Source organism: Myotis yumanensis, unplaced genomic scaffold, assembly GCF_028538775.1.
Source record: "Myotis yumanensis isolate MYYU_CA2020_CCGP unplaced genomic scaffold, mMyoYum1.0.hap1 SCAF_12, whole genome shotgun sequence".
In the NCBI taxonomy this organism is placed as follows: Eukaryota; Metazoa; Chordata; class Mammalia; order Chiroptera; family Vespertilionidae; genus Myotis; species Myotis yumanensis.
This window is the reverse complement of record NW_027223763.1, coordinates 33,549,725-33,568,421: the sequence shown is the minus strand read 5'-3', so window position 1 is coordinate 33,568,421 and position 18,697 is coordinate 33,549,725. Positions and strand designations below refer to the sequence as shown.

Sequence of the window (18,697 nt, the reverse complement as noted above, 5' to 3'; positions counted from 1 at the left end):
CTCTGCGCTCACCGCCTGCCTCCCTGTCTCCTGTCCCTGGCTCTTTTCATCCCAACCTTTCAGTATCAATATCTGTGAAAATAAATCTTAGATCGTTATTGTTGTTGTTATTATTGTTGTTGTTGCTATTGTTATTTTAAAAGCACCATCCACACAGCGTAGGAAAGTTGGGAACTACCAATAGTTAGAAACTGGTGAAGGAGATCCCCGTAGTCCCTCAAAATGCAACAGCCCAGAGAAAATTGCTGTTGAACATTTGTTCTTTCTTAGCAGACCTGCAGAAGCTTTAAGTGGGGTGCAAATATACTTAAAATATTTACAAGTTGGTGAGCCCTAGGGAAGCCAACAATTGAGTATGAAATTTTAACACTGCAGCCTAAAATACCACGGTGTTGCTCTATATATCCTAGGTGATGCTTTGAACTCAACACTTAAATACTGAATTTTTTCTTTAGGGTCTGACTTTCTGAGTGCCTTTTACCAAGGTCTGAGCAAGCCTCAGTTTGCCTCTACTGCCCTCTACACTCCTCTCCAACATAGCGCTCACAATGGGCTGCTCTAGAGCTCCACGAGGAGTCAACTAAGCCAATTTACAAACTGGATGACAGTCCTTCATTCATTCAATAAACACCCCCTGAGCCCCTTCAGTGTGCTGAGCGCTAGCCCAGACCCTGGATCACAGCTGAGCACAATCTCAGTGGTCTTTCCACATCGCTGCCTTGTTTCTCTCTACACACCAGTGAAGAACAACTTTACTGTTTTCCAAACACAGTAAGATAATTTGAAACATTAATCAATGGGCTTCTCCCTCCACCCCTGCTCACAAAATTCCTGGAGGCTTTTTCTTGATCCTCAACCCAGAGACCAAATCTAACTCACCCAACAATAAGTACTTGGTCATTAATTCCACAGGCCATTATTCCAAGACAAAGACCTCTGACACCTGCAAACTGGACAAAAGAATCCATAATCCGAGTAAAAGAGAATTGGAGGAGCCAAAGGAGGAAGATGGTGAGAGACAAGACCCCAACTTCCAAGAATCAAGTACCTCCATTGACAGCACTAAAAAGCCTCCTGGGAGTCATTACCCAATAGGCCATCCATAGACTGTGCAGTAACATAACTGCCCGTTCCTCTCTGATTTATCTACTATAAGAGACATCCTTACTCCCTGACCCAAGGCCTTCTTAAAATGCTATGAATAAAGACAGGACCTGGATACCTGCAGTTACCTTCACTGTAGGGTGGTGGTACCATGAAGGAAAACCGTCCATAGCTGTCCACTGATGAACCAGCTGAAAATCTCCCCACAGATGTTGGACAGGGTCTAGGAACTTCACAACTATAATGCATTCTTCAGAAACATGCATGAGGAAGTCCCTTAGAGTAAAACTTAAACCATCTCGCTGACCAAGGCTACCTACTAGTATAATTCAGATTCTTCCTTCTATAAAAACAAAGTGCTTTCGCTCTATCTTCATTGAACTTAGGGCTTACACATTCCCTGATGTCATGTGACTTGGAAACACCAAAGTAATCTGCTGAGAGTGCAGGTGCCATTGTAGCCACCCATAAGTTCCCTCAGAAGAAGAAATGTTGAATCGCTGTCCTTACTGGCTCCACGTAGAACAGCCTTTTTTGCTCTGCGTTTAGTATTCTAAACCAAGACTCCATTTCCTTTGTCTCTATGTGGGATGGGTTTGTTTTTCCATCACTTCTACTTTATTATTTCACTCCCTCCAGGCACAAGTCACCATTACAGTTAAACCATTTTTCTCTGACTAAAGGAAATTAAATTGGGCCGTATTAATAAATGAAGCTCTAATTTTTTCTCTCCATTATTTCCCAACAGTTTTGCAGATGGTTTGAGGAAACAGGCATCTGTGTCTCCCTGTGGAAAAAGCCAGGCCCTTCTGGAACTCCCAGTGCTGGGAAAGAGTCTGCTCTGGGAAGGGACAGAACAGGGCCCCAGGAGACCCAAGACAGACAGGAGATCCAGGCAGGCTGTCAATCAGCAGAGCAGGGCATGGCCCCAGGGACTGGGTAGGGGTCAGGCGCCTGGCCTAGCCCTGGGGAGAAGGGCTGGCCCTCAGGGTCCCAAGGGTGTCGAGTATCAGGGGCACCACCGAGGCAGAGACTCAGGAAAGGGAGCCAGGCTGGCTTGAGGACCAGAAGAAGACAGGACAAAGCAAGAAAGAGAGCAGGACCAGCAGCCTGGGCCAGAGGCCGGGGCTTCAGCTTAGCTCCCTTCCAGGTAAAGGAAGGATTGGTCCTAGAGTCCAGAATTGGGCCGAGCCTATATTTAGGGGCCAAATTGTGCAGCTGTGGTAGAGGGGCTCAGGCAGAAACTAACAAGCCCATGGTTCCAGGGGGTGCTTGATACTTTTAAATGTGCATACTCCTATATTTAACAGCAAAGTCCAGTCTATGCTCAGATTATCTGGTGGGTCATCCTGAAAACCCTATTACCTTCTCTTTCAGCCAAAGCGTCTGCCCATTTTCACATTTTCTATGCATTCTGCCCATTTTCACATTTCCTGTGCATTAGTGGAGATTTGGGGTTTTAAAAAGTTCCACATTGGACTTGACTTCTAAGAGAAGATGTTAAAGGATGTGAGGGCTCCTTCAAGGGGGGGGAAACACTCATTTTATGTGCCCTTTTTGCTAGCTGCAATTCGTTTTCAGTTTTATGCTAGGAATTTACAACTCACAAAAAAGAAAAGAAAAATTTAACTCTGCTTTGACAGGTCAATGTGCCGCATGCTGACTGTTTCATTAGCCACATTTAAAGATAGGATGTCCACAGCTTGTTTCCTCCAAGGTACTGATGAAAAGCACATATTTAAGAACAGCAACCATTTGGGGAAAGAATTACTAAAGAACAGTCAGAGTGGGGAGGAAACTTAGAAATCATCACATCTTGTTTTGTGAAAAGAGGAAATAAGATTCGGGCCATGTCAGTGTGCAGCACATGCCAGACCAGTAATATTTATCAAGTGAATGAATGAATGAAGCCCTCACTCTATCCAATACTCCTCCTTCTACCAGAGAATCCCCATTAAGGTGGTGGTGCGTGTCCACTCAGCAAGCGGAGTCCAGCCCCGTGTACACTGGGCCCCAGGGCCACGACAGAGCACTTCAGTGAGAGTGACACAGCACCTACCAAACAGCTTGGCAAACCCCAGCCCGTGCTTGGGTGACTCAGCCTGGTGGTTTACCAGCGTGAAACACCAAAAGCATGTAAAACGGCATGTCACCGCCGTAACTAGAGCCAATAACTCTCACCTCTATTTTAGGAATCTGAGCTTTGGCATGAACAGGGATTTCAGAGTTTCAAAAACATGCCCTGCCTTTTCTTGTGTCCACTGGTCTGTAAGATCCAGAGCAGCTTATCCAAACATGTTTTTTGTTGGTTGTTTTTTTTTTGGGGGGGGGGGGGGGGGGGCGGGAGGGGCCGAGGAGTTTTATCATATTTGTAAATAAATGCATGCTTATTTATAAATTAGATACAAGATACATGTGCAGCTGTCTTCACACACAAGGGTGGACAAAAGTTATGAGTATGAGAAACAGATTATTCTTGCATTATTTATTCATTATTGTATTGTTTATTTCTATTATAACTATAAAACCTACTCTTTCCCACCCGTGTTATGCTTATTATGAAACCATGGCTCTGGAGTCTCCGATTCACCATCAGCCTAACCAAGCGGGAGGCTGCACCCCTCTGTAGATGGCCTGTGCACCCCAGGGGACACCCCAACCTCCAGCCTGTGCCAGCTGACCAAGCCTTGCCCATTCAGTCCGAGTGTACCCAAGAGTGGAACACACACCACCCAGCACTGTTTTCCACGTCACTGTCACCACGTCCCGGCAGTAGAGAGGGGAGGGAAGGACAGGCTCCTCGCACCTGCCCCATTAGAAGCCCGGGTACCACCCAGAACATGTCCTCAACACTCGCCGCCAGCCCACTAACAAAAGCACTAGAAAACAGAGCCCCGATGCTCCCTGGGGAGCGCATCTAAAATCCAGAAAATTATAGCTCTGCTTCCTAACAGGAGTGGTTTGGTCACATTCTCACTTTTCCTCTCCCGCGGCCTCTGGGGGCTGCGGTGGGCATGTTGGCTGGTCCAAGTGCCAAGCACAACGTCTCCCCGCCGCAGGCCGCGCCTTGGCTGTCACAGCCGCTCCTGCTTAAGCTCCCCGCTGGCTCGCACCCCCACCCTCAAGGACAGCCACAGGATTACTTCATGGGACACTGGCTGACGTTTTTTTCCACCCCAGCCGTATCCTTTAAAGCAATTCATTATGAATACCGGCATGCAGCAGGGAAGAGCCAACATGAGCAGGAGCGGTGATGTGGGATGTACCGCAGCGAACTGCTTCCGCTAGTAAGACAATGATCCTTACCACGGACTAGAAGTAATTAGCACTAGGCCCAGGGTGAGCTGTTCCTTATTTAACGAATTCAGCTTTAAAATCAGAACGTGATTCCCAAAGGGGAGCTAGGCCTCCTGCAGGAGGTCTGTTTCCCTGAGGCTGGCTCTCCTAGGAGTGGCTTGGCGGGCACACGCTGTCCACAGCCTTCTCACCACCCGTTCCAAGGAGAGGTGACCCTGTCCACTGTGTGGCAAGTTTCCGAGGAGTCGCTGGGTCCTGACCTCTATGACGATGGCCATCGGCTCAAACACTGCTCGGAACACGCAGGAGCTCTTCTCATTGAGCCACAGAGATTCCCTACGTTTATAGAAATCAGCTCAGCTATTGAGAATTCATGTGATGTAGTTGAAAAATAAATGCAGTTCCTTAGATACTGGCTCGGCTTTAGCGAGGAGGAGTGAGCCTTTTTAGCGGCTTGATGTCATACATGGCCAGGGGTGTAGAACCAGGGCCTGATCACAAGTCAGCACTCACCTCTGAGCTTTCTTGTTTGTAGAATGCTGGGTCAGAGACCAGCAAATCTTTCCCATAAAGTAACTGTGAGGCTCTGCAGGCCGAGAGGTTAAAAGCAAGGCTTTTATGTAAATACTCATATATAATCATTTAAAATGTAACCATTAGCTCTTGGGCCAAAAAAATAAAAAAGTAAGAGGGGTGCGGGTGGGGGGCAGCCACCTGCCACAGTCCCTGCCACAGTCTGCGGATTCCTGAGGTAGAACATCTGCAACATTCCCTCTAACCCTCAAAAGCTAGGAAAGGTATTCCTGACCCCAGGTTCCCATTATCACTGGAGAAGCTGTAGTGCTGGAATCTGACCCTGACGTTCAGCAAAAGAATCGAAGAGTTTAGAGCTAGAGAGCCTTGGATGCTGCTCAAGCCCAAGTCTCTCGTTCTATAGATGAGGAATATAAGGCTCCCAAAGGTAGCAAATTCAAATCCCTGCAAGATGACATGCACTTAAATTGCATCAGGAACAAGCATTTATCTTTTCTACAGCAATCTAAATACTTAAATTTCAAAGATCTCTTTCAGCTGATAAAAATTCTTATGAGTACTCAGCAGCAAATACCAGAAACCAAATTCCAAAGATGAAACAAACTCAAAAGAAAAGCACAAAAAGGGTGATACGCTTTGAAGAGCCTGCAAACACTACAAAAGGTGAATTTGCAGCACTTGCTCAGGCCTTTAACTAACCCCACCGCCGCCCCCCCCCCACCCCCACCCCCGCCCCCCCAGTTGCTCTTGGACTCTCTTACCTAGAGCAGCAGTTCTCAACCTGTGGGTCGCGACCCCTTTGGGGGTCGAACGACCCTCTCACAGGGGTCACCGAAGACCATCGGAAAACACATATATAATTACATATTATTTTTGTGATTAATCATTATGCTTTAATTATGTTCGATTTGTAACAATGAAAATACATCCTGCATATCAGATGTTTACATTACAATGCATAACAGTAGCAAAATTACAGTTATGAAGTAGCAACGAAAATAATTTTATGGTTGGGGGTCACCACAACATGAGGAACTGTATTAAAGGGTTGCGGCATTAGGAAGGTTGAGAACCACTGCCCTAGAGGAACTGCAGACCCAAACTATTACCAACGGATGTAATAATGAATTCTGAATTTCTCTACTAATCTGACACCACAGTTATAAGTAAAACCAGAAGCTGTCCCCTGCCTTGTGGAGGCTCTTAGCTCCTGCAGGAGCAGGTTCTGCTGCTGGATGTCTGTTGGCCGTGAGAGACTGGGTACCACTAAATGCAAAAGCTCAGGAGAGCAGTTATGAAATGATGCTTAACACAGGGCTTTGTCCGAATCCCTTCTAATTCAGGATATTAAACTCTTCATCTGCATTTGCATTAAATTATTGAACTACAGTGGTTTCAATGTTAAGCAAACAAAGCAGGACTCTTCAAAGTTATACACACAGGACAAGAATGGTCACATTAAAATGCATAGCACAGGAAGCTGCTAACAGTAACATTGATTGTCTCTAAGAGGTGGGACAATCTGGAAGGTTATGTTTTTCTGCTTATTGATGTTTATTTTGTATTTGCCAAAATTTCTAGAAGATGATGCACTCACTTTATAATAAGAAAATACAAACAAGTACCCATCACAAACCCTGTGTCAGGGGCAAGTGTGATTAGAGCTGGAGCTCATTGCTTGGTGACCACAAGAGGAATGTGGCTCCACAGGATTCATTAACAGCTCCTCCTGTTGGATGGAACATAACATAAAGGAAATTCCAAAAAGACCAGTGCATTGCTCCTAAAGCACATCCTGACATAGCCTGAGCCACAGGAAGAGATGACTTACCACATGAGGGAAATGGCAGGAAAGAAAGACACTGACGTAATAAAATAAAAAAAGAGGGTAAATCTGAGTCCTGGCCATAGAGCTCCACAAAGGGAGAAACAGGGAGGAGAATTTTCATATCAGATAAGCCTGGAGGAGACCAGAGGGGAGCAGAGTGGGCAACGGGATTCACAACCAATGTCACCATAGCGGCCTTGGGCTGTTAGACTTCACCAGTGATGGGACTGGAACAACTGTGTAGTATGTGAAAGGCTCTGCCCGGTATGAAGTGGAGAGGCCCTCACATGGGAAAATGCAGTTGGCCCCACAGACCACCTGCTATGTGTTGGGATGGAGGGTGGGTGGGGTCAAGAGTAAGGCATGCTTGATGGATGATGACAATACTCTTTTTATATGCTCAAAATGCCTTCACAGGTTCACATACAGACTTCCTAGAATGTCAATGACACCGCACCTTAAGCTCCTAGGGCCAAACACCATCAACAACCCTTTAAACACTCCCACTGCCCTCCCACACACAGAGAGCCACACCTGTGACATACACACACTCCAACATTTACAGGGACAGTGCTAAAGAGTGGCTTGGGAGAGTTAGTTTTATCACCCTCCCTACTTTCCATCTATTCTTTGATATAGACATTTTCTCAATCATAGGCAAATGCAGCTTCAAGCCATCCTCTGCCCAACCCCATCGCCATCCCCAAGACACTCCTTTGTAGAAATTCTTGCGTCTCTACTATGCCACCAGGAAGGTGTCAACATTTTCAACTCTTACTTAGTTTTATCTACCAAGGGGAAGAAAGCTGGTGTCCTGCCTGTTTAGTTCTGCCAGCCTGCGCCACTGCTCAGGTAGACAAGATGATCTTCCATGGGTGTCAGTAATCTTGAAATACCAAGTCTCATGTGATTCATTTCATTCTCCTCTACCATGACCCAGCATTTTTCCATAGTGAAAAAATATACTCCACCAACAAAACACGCAAATATTTTGCTATCTACACTATGAAGACCTTACTCCATTTTACATCGGGTAAATGACTCCTTAAAATGTAATTTTCACTCAGAACAATTCCCATGCCCTACATGTTTTTCTTCTCCCAAATCTTTCAAAAGCTCTAAGTGGCCATTTTCAAGCGGTTTGCCATTCTCATCCCAAGTTCACAGCACTAATCTACTCAGATCCTGTAACTGAGCAACTTAGGGGTGACACTGAAAACTTTCTCATTGCCTAGTGGTGCCTAGGAACTGATTTTGTTGTTTTCTGTATAGGAGACAGCCAACTTCAGAGCTAATCCTCCAGCTGTCGTATGGGTGAAAGGGTCACACGTTCTCCCAGAATGCCACTGGGCTCCTCTGGGCACTCATGCCCTGCCCAGCTGTCTTTGAGAAACTTGAAGTCCTGGGAAGAACAGAAGAATCTTGTCAGACAACTGGGTGGTTCTGATGTTGGAGAGTCATGGTAAAGCAGAGATGCCACCATCAGGGCACTCATGTGATGCTGGGCAGCAGGGCCTTCCATGACTTCGCAGAGGTGGGGCCTCCAAGGATCAAGGTAAGATGTTCTTTCTTCTCCCAGCCTGATGTTTTTAAAAAATTCCTAATCAGACAACTCCTTTAATAGGATTCACACTGCCAACCTAAACCTGTTTATGGATCCAGTAACCAAAATGTGTGATTTGAAATTCCCCCAAACAAGAATCTGAGCCACTAGGTCGAGATGGGGAACAGAGACGTCAAAGGTGAGCAATGCTGTCTGTGTTTGACGCTCAGTGAGGCAATGCACAGTATCTAACTAGAGATATCTCCTCTCTCTAAACACAATCAGTTTTGCCACTGGCTCCCCGTGTGATGCTGACTTAAACCTTCCTGGGTCTCAAGCGTCTCATCTTTAAAGAGGTTGACATCTTTTTACTTTGAAAATCTGAGAGACAAGGGCAAAACCTGGACAGGAGCCACAGGCTGCATACCTGCCCTATAATCGGGGACCTGGCCCTCACAGGCCTGCAGCTTATTAGCTTGAATCCCCTGCCTCCTCCGAGCCCCACTCTCACCACTTCAGTTCAGCTCTTGTTTATCTATTGTCTCACCTAGAGCAATGGTTCCTGAGCGATCTCTGTGCCCCCAACCCAGTGATTCTCAACCAGGGAGCTTTTTTGTTACTCAGGGGACATCTGGCAATACATGAAGACATTTTTGGTTGTCAAGACTGGTGGGATGCTACTGGCATCTACTGGGTTGAAGCCAGGGGTACTGCTAAACATTGGACAATGCACCAGCCAGGCCTCAACAAAGAATTATCCAGCTCAAAAGGTCAATACTTCTGAGGTTGAAAAATTACTCCAGTCATACCCGCCTCTCATCTGCCCTCTGCCACCACCAATGATACAAAACACAATTCCAATCAGGTCATTTCCATGCTTGAAATCCTCCAGTGCCCTCAGGTTAAAGTCTAAACTCTCCCACAAGTCATGGAGAACATCATGATCTGGCCCTTTCCTAGCCTTCTGCCTCACCTGTCACTGTTCCCTTATTCCCTCTTCCCCAAGCCACACAAGCAACCAACACAGGTGGACCAGACCTCCCATAATTCCCTCTGCCTCTCAGTCTCACCCATTCATTCCTCTGCTCACCAATTCTATGTCAGACATTCTAATGGGACTAAAAGGGAACTGGAAAAACAAAAGCTTTAATGGTTAGAGTTTTGTTTGTTTTCCAGGAAAAGACTGACAAATTCTTTACACTTCAATGTGAATTAATTGCTGCTATCTCTCCCCAAATCTATTTGCATCCAACTCTATTATGAACTGAAAAGTTTTCCCCATGAAATAATTCTTGATGTTAAGCTGTAGGTAAAGAGATCTTTTGGGGACACAGTGACCTGCTCTTTTGAAACTGCCCAGTATCAGATTTTAAATGATGTGTCTCTCTCATATCGAAGTTTCTCTCTCTCCACCCCCCTCCACTCTCTCTAAAAATCAATGGATCTCTCTCTCTCTCTCTCTCTCTCTCTCTCTCTCACACACACACACACACACACACACACACACACACAATAAATAAATAACTCACTCCTCTAATTCTTTTTTTTTAATGAAATTAATAGGAGAGATTCATCTCACCAGGTACCAGCAGCAAGCAAGTATGGTGAGATTCTTTCTGGAATTAAGTCTCTAAAGGCACAAAATAAGAGGCCTAGAAGCGCATACATGATGGTCTTTTAAAAATATAACAACTTTTGGGTTGAAGTAAATTCTACATATTTTAGCTTGCATCAAAGCTGTTAGACAAGGACTTGTGGAAAAAGGAATAAATGGCGAGAGAAATATGGAAACAGAAAGGGGATAACCAGTGTGGAGATACTTGTGATAAATCTTTATACCCACTAATGTAATTGTGATTATAGTCAAAAACTTCACCATCCAATAGAGGTTTCGGCAATGATGACAATGTTCTGAGTCTGAGCTGTCCAAGATGGTAGCCATTAGCCCCACGTGACTACTGAGCATTAGAAACCTAGCTATCATGGCTGAGAAATTGAGTTTTTAATTTTAACTAATTTAAACTTAGTTTTAAATAGTTTTGTACCGATGAAATCTCTCCAGGAGAAATTGAAAGAACTCTCAATACAATGCAGTCTTCCAGCTGTAAACAGCGCATCTACCAAAAGTACAGTTTCTGACTCACTCCAACCCCCACCCCAACCATTACCCAACGTACCCAGAGGTGGGCCTTGCTCCCTCCTCCAGGGTAAGCCTGCAACGGTGGCCTCTGGAAAGATGCATACTTACCCTCACCCAGGGGAAGGTCCTCTTCCTGCTCGCTGGGGGAAGGCAGCAAGGGCTGCAGGGGCTCCATGTTAATAATGAGCTGTTTGTTCAAGGAGTGGGAACTGCGGCTCTGGGAAATGTTGGTTCTGAAAACAGACAAGCCAGATAGAGTTGGTTTCCATTGCAAACACCAGCCCCTCCATCCCAGTCGGCTATGCACATCTCAGCTGGGAACTGCCTCTGGACTCACAATGGGTTGGGCTAGTGAAAGACAGCATTACATTCAAGACGCATAGCCCTTTGGATCCTTAAGGCCCTGACAAAGTGTCCATGTGTCCTAATATACTTCCCCATGTGCCATCAGACTTGGGCATGCTAGACTAGGTGACAACACAGGCATTCCAAAAGATATGGGAGGCAGGTATCACTAGACTAGGCACAGAAAAGTGAATAAAGGGCATGGCTCAAACTAATTTAATAACCACAAAAAAAAACCCTCTACCAGGCAGATGACACAGATGTTCCATAACTACAAGCTATTGTGTCGCTGGACGTGCAATGTTTAAAATCAATGTTTAACATCCCGTTCAAATTCCTGCCCCAGTCACCAGCCAGTCACAGAGCGCAGCTCTGCTTTTCTTTCTCCTTTTGAAAGGAGCACACACCTGTGCCAGTGGCTGTGACAGGCAGCAGATGGCAAGGCAACCATGCAGGTGTCTCATCAAGACTACTGGCTGGAAGCTGGGAAGCGCATATGCACTGCCTGCTGCAGGGGACCTGCTGTCTAGCATGACAGAGAAAGAGGTAGGGCACGTATGGTGTTCCCCGTGTTCCCTGTCAAAACCAAAACCAGCCCAGCCAGTGTGGTTCAGTGGTTGAACATCCACCCATGAATCAGGAGGTCATGGTTGGATTCCCAGTCAGGGCACATGCCTGGGTTGTGGGCTCAGTCCCCTGTAGGGAGTGCAAGAAGCAGGTGATCAATGATACTCTCTCTACATTGATGTTTCTATCCCTGTCTTCCTCTTCGTTCTGCTCTCTGAAATCAGTAAAAAACAAAACAAAACAAAACCCATCCTTCAAATATGATGTCAAACATCTCCTTCCCCTTAACACCCTCTGGGACTGGCCTCACAACACACACTCTCTTTCTCCTTCTCTGCTCACTTGACTCTCCCTTTTACAACTGCCACGTTGGTCACCTCTGTCTCTGTGATTATGGTTGTATTAATCAGAATGAGCCCCACCTTGAGAAACAACTTCAGGGCAGAGTGACATATCCATTCTCGTCAGCCTTACAGCACCTTGATGACACCCCTGAAGAGTGTTCAGGTTTGAAATGACTGCAATCCTGGCTCAACATCACTGCCATCTCAGACTGACCAGAGTATCCCAGGCCAGCTGATGGGACTGCCTGATACCTGGGCAGGTGTTTCCGTAGGGAGTGGGGGATGGGGCATCGGGGAAGATCAGGACCCAGCCAGGAGATGACACAGCCTTGCCTCACACACATCCTGCTTATTCATGTGACACTCAAGGTCAAGTCAAGCCAATGACTCTCCACAGAGGAAACAACTCAAAACGGAGCCCAGCTGTGCTCTCGCCACAGCCCAGCCAAGTCTGTCTGAGAGGGATTCCAGGGCAGTGAGAGTGCCATGCCTGGAACTAGGGCCAAAAAACAACATAGGGCCTGGCATCAGTGCCCTTATACCCTTCTTGTCATTTGGCAAAGCCGGCATTTAAATCCCTCTGTCCATCCCAGAAGCCTCCAGAGCCCCAGGGAGTACCCACTCACCTGTGCACCTCCGGAGGCTCCCTCTGGATTCTGGAACTCGCCTCCACCACCTCTTTGGCAACCTTACCGCTGCAAAAGACAAAAACACCCGTCTCTGCACAGGCACTCAGCGCGGGGGGCAAGGGCTATGCACAAGCATTTTCTTTAAACTTCACAACTTCAACTGCCTGACCCAGCTCTAGGAGCCCACGCCTTCTCTCCCTCCATGCAGGGAAGTTACTATGAAGTTGCATGCAGAGTGCCCGTGAACATAAAAGATGGGTGAAATGGAAAGGGGGAACCAAAACAGGGGCATAAGCCAAAGTGCACTGATTTATAAGCAAAACATTCAAATGTCAATGCCTACCCCCAGCCCCATCATCAAAATGGAACCGTAGGGACTCACCTGTATCGGAATCTACTTCCTTTAAAAAATATCTTGCTGCTGGATACAGTCTTGATCTGACTGGACTTGGCATACCTTTAAGAGAAAGCAAAGCAGTGGTAGTGACATTGGAAAGCCCACACGGGACACGGTGTGAAGTGTAGCTATCAGATACTTGTGACTGCCAGAAAGAAATAAGCTTTATTGTGTGAGTCGGCGAGCACACACACAAACCTGAAAAAAGTTTCACAAAGGAACTGTCAACTCTCACAGTATTTGCAGTCTGATCTTTCCTATGTTCTCTCTTTTCATTCTTTTTAAATGTTGGCGATGACACACACACACACACACACACACACACACACACACATTCCTGTACCACCTACCACCTCCCCAATTTAGCAGGACCTGACCTTAGGCTGTCTCTGTTAAGGATTTGGGTCTTTGTCCTCTGAACAATAGAAAACTATAGTTACAGTCTTTGGCCAAAAAGACTGTTCTCCCTCCACCTCTGCAGACAGGCTGAGCCAGTTTCAAAGGATGAGAGGGAGAGCAAGGTGGACAGCAGAGCGGGCGCAGGCCTGTGGAGGGGGCTCCTGTCAAGGCAGAGCCCAGAGAACATGGAGTAGAAGCCCCAAGGACAGGTGAGACCACGTGAGAGCCACACCCCAGACTTTTGACACCTGGGACAGACCTGCTGTGCTGACTGCTGGCCAGAGCCGGGTGATAGCCCACACCTGGTAAAGAGGAGAAAAGTCCCCAAGAGGCTGGCTCAATGGAAAATATCCTACTGAGCCTCGTCCTCCTGTGAGGACCCACCTGCTCTGGGTCCCTCTGCCTCCTGCATCCCGTCCCTAGAGAGCTGTGGGTGGCCTGGCATTTACCACGGGGCCTGAGAAAAGGGCCATCATCACCTCCCTCTCCCTATCTTCTCAGCAGGGTGTTCCTCCCAAGTCCTTGGCAGTCAAAGGAAGAGAAACTTTTAAAGAGCATCTGTTTGTTTGTTTTCATTGATTTTGTTGTTGCTGTTAGTGTTTACCTAGGTTCCTGAGGCTCTTAGTCTGCTAAAAAGATTAAGAGCCTTCACTGGAGTGTTTGAAATTCAAACTCAACTCTGTGCCCAGGTATAGAGGACACCGAAGCCCCCAGGTGTGGAGGCACAGCAGCTCCAGTGATCCTGCTCTGGGGAGAGGTGGGCGGCCCTGGTCTCCACTGGTTCAGCCTTAGCTCCCACCGTCCCAGGCCCCTCAGGGAGGCCGCTGCCTTCTCCCTATACCCAGATGGATGGGAGGCCTCTGCGCTGCATGGAACATAAACCCTCGAAGTGCCTCGAGGAAACAGGTCAAAAGACACATTTTGCAGGGAAAGTGCATCCCTGTCTGAGTAGGATGAGAGGAGGGTGGAACGCATTGGCCTTTTTCTGGCAACTGGTGGCCCTGGGTGATTATTGGTGTCACTTGATTTGCTCAGAGACACTCTCCCAAGAGCACTACTACCAACTCCATGCCCCCCAAGTGCCCAGGTGGCTCCTGATAACATCTGGGTTGAGACCTTCCATGGAATTGTAACAGGGGAGTGTATCTGAGAGCTTGAGCAACATAAACTCCCTGGGAGCTGGGAGACACAGACGGTAGGCTGGAAGGACGAGGATGTGGAAACAGAAAGTCGGACGTCCCAGACCTGGGCGCGATCGGCAGCACCTGCTGGGAGGGATACACACACTGGTCCTCAGCTCCATCGCTACAGTCTCACTCAGCAGGTCAGGAGAGGGTCCGGCAGTTTGCATTGCTATCGAACACCCCAGGCCATGCAAAGGCTACTCACTGGCATTTAAGAACCTCTGAGTTCCCACATTCTCCTTAAGTGACCCAAGAGGTGGCATTTTACTTGAAAGAGCAGAGGCCCTGCTTCTGGTCCTGTGACCTAAATCAAGCCAAGTTTTTCTGAGTCCCAGTTTTCCCCAAATATCTTTAAGGGGGAAGGTGTTGTAAACCTAATTCATAGAATTCTGAAGAGGATGAAATGAGATTAAATGATTTGAAAGCACCTAGCATACAACCTTCTCACTATACCGGGGTGGGCAAAAGTATGTTTATAGTTGTGCGTGCACAAAACACAGTTTACTCTTGAATTATTTTTCATACAAACAACTGTAAACCTACTTTTGCCCCACCCTGTATAATAGTTTCTGTCCCTCTCTCCCTCCCCACCTCCCTCCCTGTCTCCCTAATATCACCCTCAAAAACCCCTCCATTGCCTTCTCACTATGGAGCTACCAAAGCCAATTCTCTAAATCACGAAGTTCCTGGGAACCGTGTCAAACACCCTGGACGCTAGTGAAAGCACCTTCATGCTCTAACTCTAGCTGAGCTCTGCCTCCCAGGCTCTCATGTCAACAAGCCCAGAACCAAAGTCCTCTTCCCACCTAAGGCAATGAATGCACAACCGAGTTAAAGTAGCAATTCTCTCGCCTCCAGCCTTCTTCCCCACCTGCCTTCTCCCACTTCCGCCTCCATCTTCCTGTGAAAACCCCAGCAGAGAAGCACTGACTCTTCTCAAATATCTGACTTCTCAGAGCAATCCAGACAGTCCCCAATGTACCTGACTTGACAACAACTGTGAGTTCAAATGGTGGCCTAGTCATGACTTATCTTTCAGTTGTCACAGTTCTTCACCACCCCTGATCCCGGGTCTGCCAGGGCAGCCACAGGACCCAGAGACCCATGGCACTAGGGGATTTGCCAGCCCAGCCCTGCCTTTGAACTGTGCTTTAAATGGTGTAATGGATGTGAGATGTGCCATGCATGCGGACAATGCCTGGAGCATGCAAAGTGTTCGCTAAGTGTTGGCATCATAGGGTACACGCAGAGCAGCCCTGCAGGAGCACACTCCCCTCACCCTGCTTCTAACTTTTCTCCTCTGGCACCTGCTGCTGCAGAGGCTGGGCATGGAGGTCAGGTGCTTGGGAGACAATGGGTGGCCCCCTAAGAGGCCACCTCTAGAATTAATAATACAATTTCCCATTTTAACATGGTTTACAGCTTCTGGAGTAATCATAACAATAACGACATGTTATTATTGAGCACCTACGAAGGGCTTTGCCCCATCCAAAGCACCTTACACATACTAATTCATTGTATGCCCACAGCTCTCTCCCAGGAGGAAGCAATCCACATTTTTACATGAGGAAATGGAGGCACAGACGGGTTGTCACTTAACTATGGTCACATGACAGAAGCAGGAGCAACCAGGCTGCAAAACCAAGTCTCCCTGTATTTTTTAAATAAGGCTTTAGCCATGCAGATTCTCAGACCTCAAGGGGCATCAGAACCACCTGGCAGGCTTCAGAAAACACAAGTTTATGATTCAATAAGCCTAAGTGAGCCCAGAAATGCATTTCTAACACGTTACAGGGACCCGGAGCTGGTGCAGGGACCCTACTTTGAGAATCACTCCATTAGAGCCCTTAACCCTAGATTGCAAGTTTGTACCATGGGGGAAATTTTTATCACTGCCAATATCTACACCCCCTCACCCATTTCTGAATTTTTCAAAATAACAGCTTTATTGGGATATAATTCACATACCATAAGGTTTACCCTTTTAGATTGTACACTTCAGTGGTGTTCAGTATAATTCACAAAGCTAACCACTCATCAAGAAACACATTCATCACCCCAAAAAGAACTGTCCCATAGCCATTGGCAATCACTTCCTGTTTCCCTTCCATGCCAGCACAGTGCACGGCACAAAGCAGATGATGTTCTGAATGGAAACACCAGTGAGTGAGCCGCTGAACCCCGTATGGCCCATGTGCCTTCAGGGAACCAGCTCCCAGCCATGGTGAGCTCTGGTGCTCTGGGGGTGGAGCACCTAGAAAACTTACATAAAGGAAGCTCTGAAATGTGACTAAGTCTGTGTCAGGGATCCCGTGTGCTTTGAAGCAGGAGGGAAAGTCAGAGTTTCTGCTTCTGGGCTCTGTTCCCAGCAGCAGAGCTCAGAGCCAGGGCTTTCAAACCTCATCGGTGGCCCCTGGCCAGCTGACAACGAGCAGTGCATTCATGAGGTGAAAGCACACTTGGGAATTCTTGGCCTCCGGGCCTCCCTCTTCCCATGGCAGGTGAAGTGGAAAGGAGGGACAAACACCCCAATCCAGGAAACAAGATCGGGGCCTTGCTCTGCCAGCCGAAAGCGTTAAACACAGTGCCAGTGGGCAGGCTGGAAGCAGGGCCGGGACTTCTGCCCGGGAAGGGGATGGTGCTGTGGAGGAAGCAGGTGCCCTCCCTGAGGTTAACAGAATCAGAGCCCTCCAGAATCAAACAGACTGGGCTCTGCAACCAACTGGAACTCCAGAAACTTCCATTGCTAGTGGAGGGGGTAGTAGTGGCAGTCACAGCAGCTGCTATCATTTATCGATGGTTCATGTGCCTGGCAGAACCAAACACTGCAAGGCAGGTATTACCGATCACATTTCACAGATGAAAAATAAAGATGAGGCTCAAAGAGTTCAAGTGCTTTGCTCCAGACCACACAGCTAGGAAGTGACAGAGACAAGATTTAAATCCAAGAAGCCCACACTCATTAACACCAGGCTACAGTGAGAGAAGCAAAGCATGCCTGAGTCCTGCCCCTCCAGTCTACAGATGAGAAGGCTGGGCCAGCGAGGTCACACAGCTGGCTCAGAATAAGCAACATCTTTCCCTCTTCCTAAGCATACAGGGATGGTTAAGGGATGATGGAGGAACAAAAGCTTCTGGGAAATCTCTGGGATTAGGAGTCCTAGTAATTGAGAGGGGCAGCCTGGCCTAACACCAGCAAAGGTGCTGATGCAAAGACTTGGTCAACTCTGCACAGTGCCACCGTGCTCAGCTACACTCCTGGCCACCTGAGGCATTCACAGACAACTGGAAGTGACTTCTCTGACATGCCTAGTTGGTCCATTCAATGACAGAATTATAAGACAGACCTCACTGCTTGATACCAGCTAATGATTGTACCCCAACATATGCAAAACAGATCCCCCAGATTGGAGTTTCTTCTCTCCTCTCCTTCTCTCCCTCTTCTCAGTTCAGTTCTGGTTTTGCTTTTGACTCCATCTACCAACTGAATCCCTCACACAGGATAAAACAGCATGTGTGCAAAACAACCAATTAATGCCTTGAGTTATTCCTTGATAGAGATCCCATGATTGCACCAAAGGATCTTCAAGGCCATGCTACTTCCAAGTAGGACTTTCTGACTTGGCTCTAAAAGCCTGTCTGTTGGGGGTTCTTTGCTACTCCCTCCCCTCCCTTACACTCGTCTGTGGGTCAGTAGCAATCAACCCCACCTAGCATTCCTCTGGCATCTCGTTCATGATGGCCAAGCCCTCTGTGTCTGGCTCCAAGATCTCCTGGCCTTTCATCACCTCCCTTTCTATTTCATTCTACCCTCTGCTCCAGCCTTGTGTAACTGCTCATCTTCTCCATGTATGTCTTTCCCTTCCCACCATGCTCCCTTACTCAGAATGTCCTCCCTCCAACGTAAAGACCCTTCCTTCCAATTCCTAGCTCCCCCCACAGTGAGACTCACCTCTCCTGGACTGCCCTGAAGCATTTTATTTGCATTTCCTTTTTAGTCTGCATCTTGAACTACAAATCTCCTGGCACAAGATCCATACCTTATCAACTTGATTCATTAATTTTCCTGTCCCCAATCTCAATTCTGGTCCCCACCAACAACCACAGCTTCTCTATTTTTATCTCTTTTACGTACAGGACTTTGCCTACAGAGTTCTGTGGCTAAAAAGGGTTTGTAAATTATTATCCAAGCTATCATTCTCTTAAAGATCTTCATTAGCCGAAGCCCAGAAGGTTCAGAGACTCAGCATTTTTCAGGGAAATGAGTCTAATGAGGAAGACAGAATCTCAGTGGTGGGGGCAGGGAGAGAGGCTGAGAAAAACCACCTGGGTGGGCTCCAGGAGTCGGTGGTGCTGATACCTTGGCAGGCCGGACTAGGTTCTTGA

General features: G+C 47.3%; 1 protein-coding gene across 2 annotated transcripts in view; it reads right to left on the bottom strand.

Annotated features, from left to right (window-relative positions):
- FRMD3 (FERM domain containing 3) overlaps positions 1 to 18,697 on the bottom strand; it is a 237,131-nt gene that overhangs the window by 34,574 nt on the left and 183,860 nt on the right. For both annotated transcript variants that reach the window (XM_070431443.1, XM_070431444.1), the window contains exons 11-13: positions 12,714 to 12,788; positions 12,329 to 12,397; positions 10,555 to 10,679 (exon numbers count right to left, since the gene is read on the bottom strand). In XM_070431443.1, the coding sequence (XP_070287544.1) occupies positions 10,555 to 10,679; positions 12,329 to 12,397; positions 12,714 to 12,788 (269 nt within the window). The remainder of the gene's footprint in view (positions 1 to 10,554; positions 10,680 to 12,328; positions 12,398 to 12,713; positions 12,789 to 18,697) is intronic.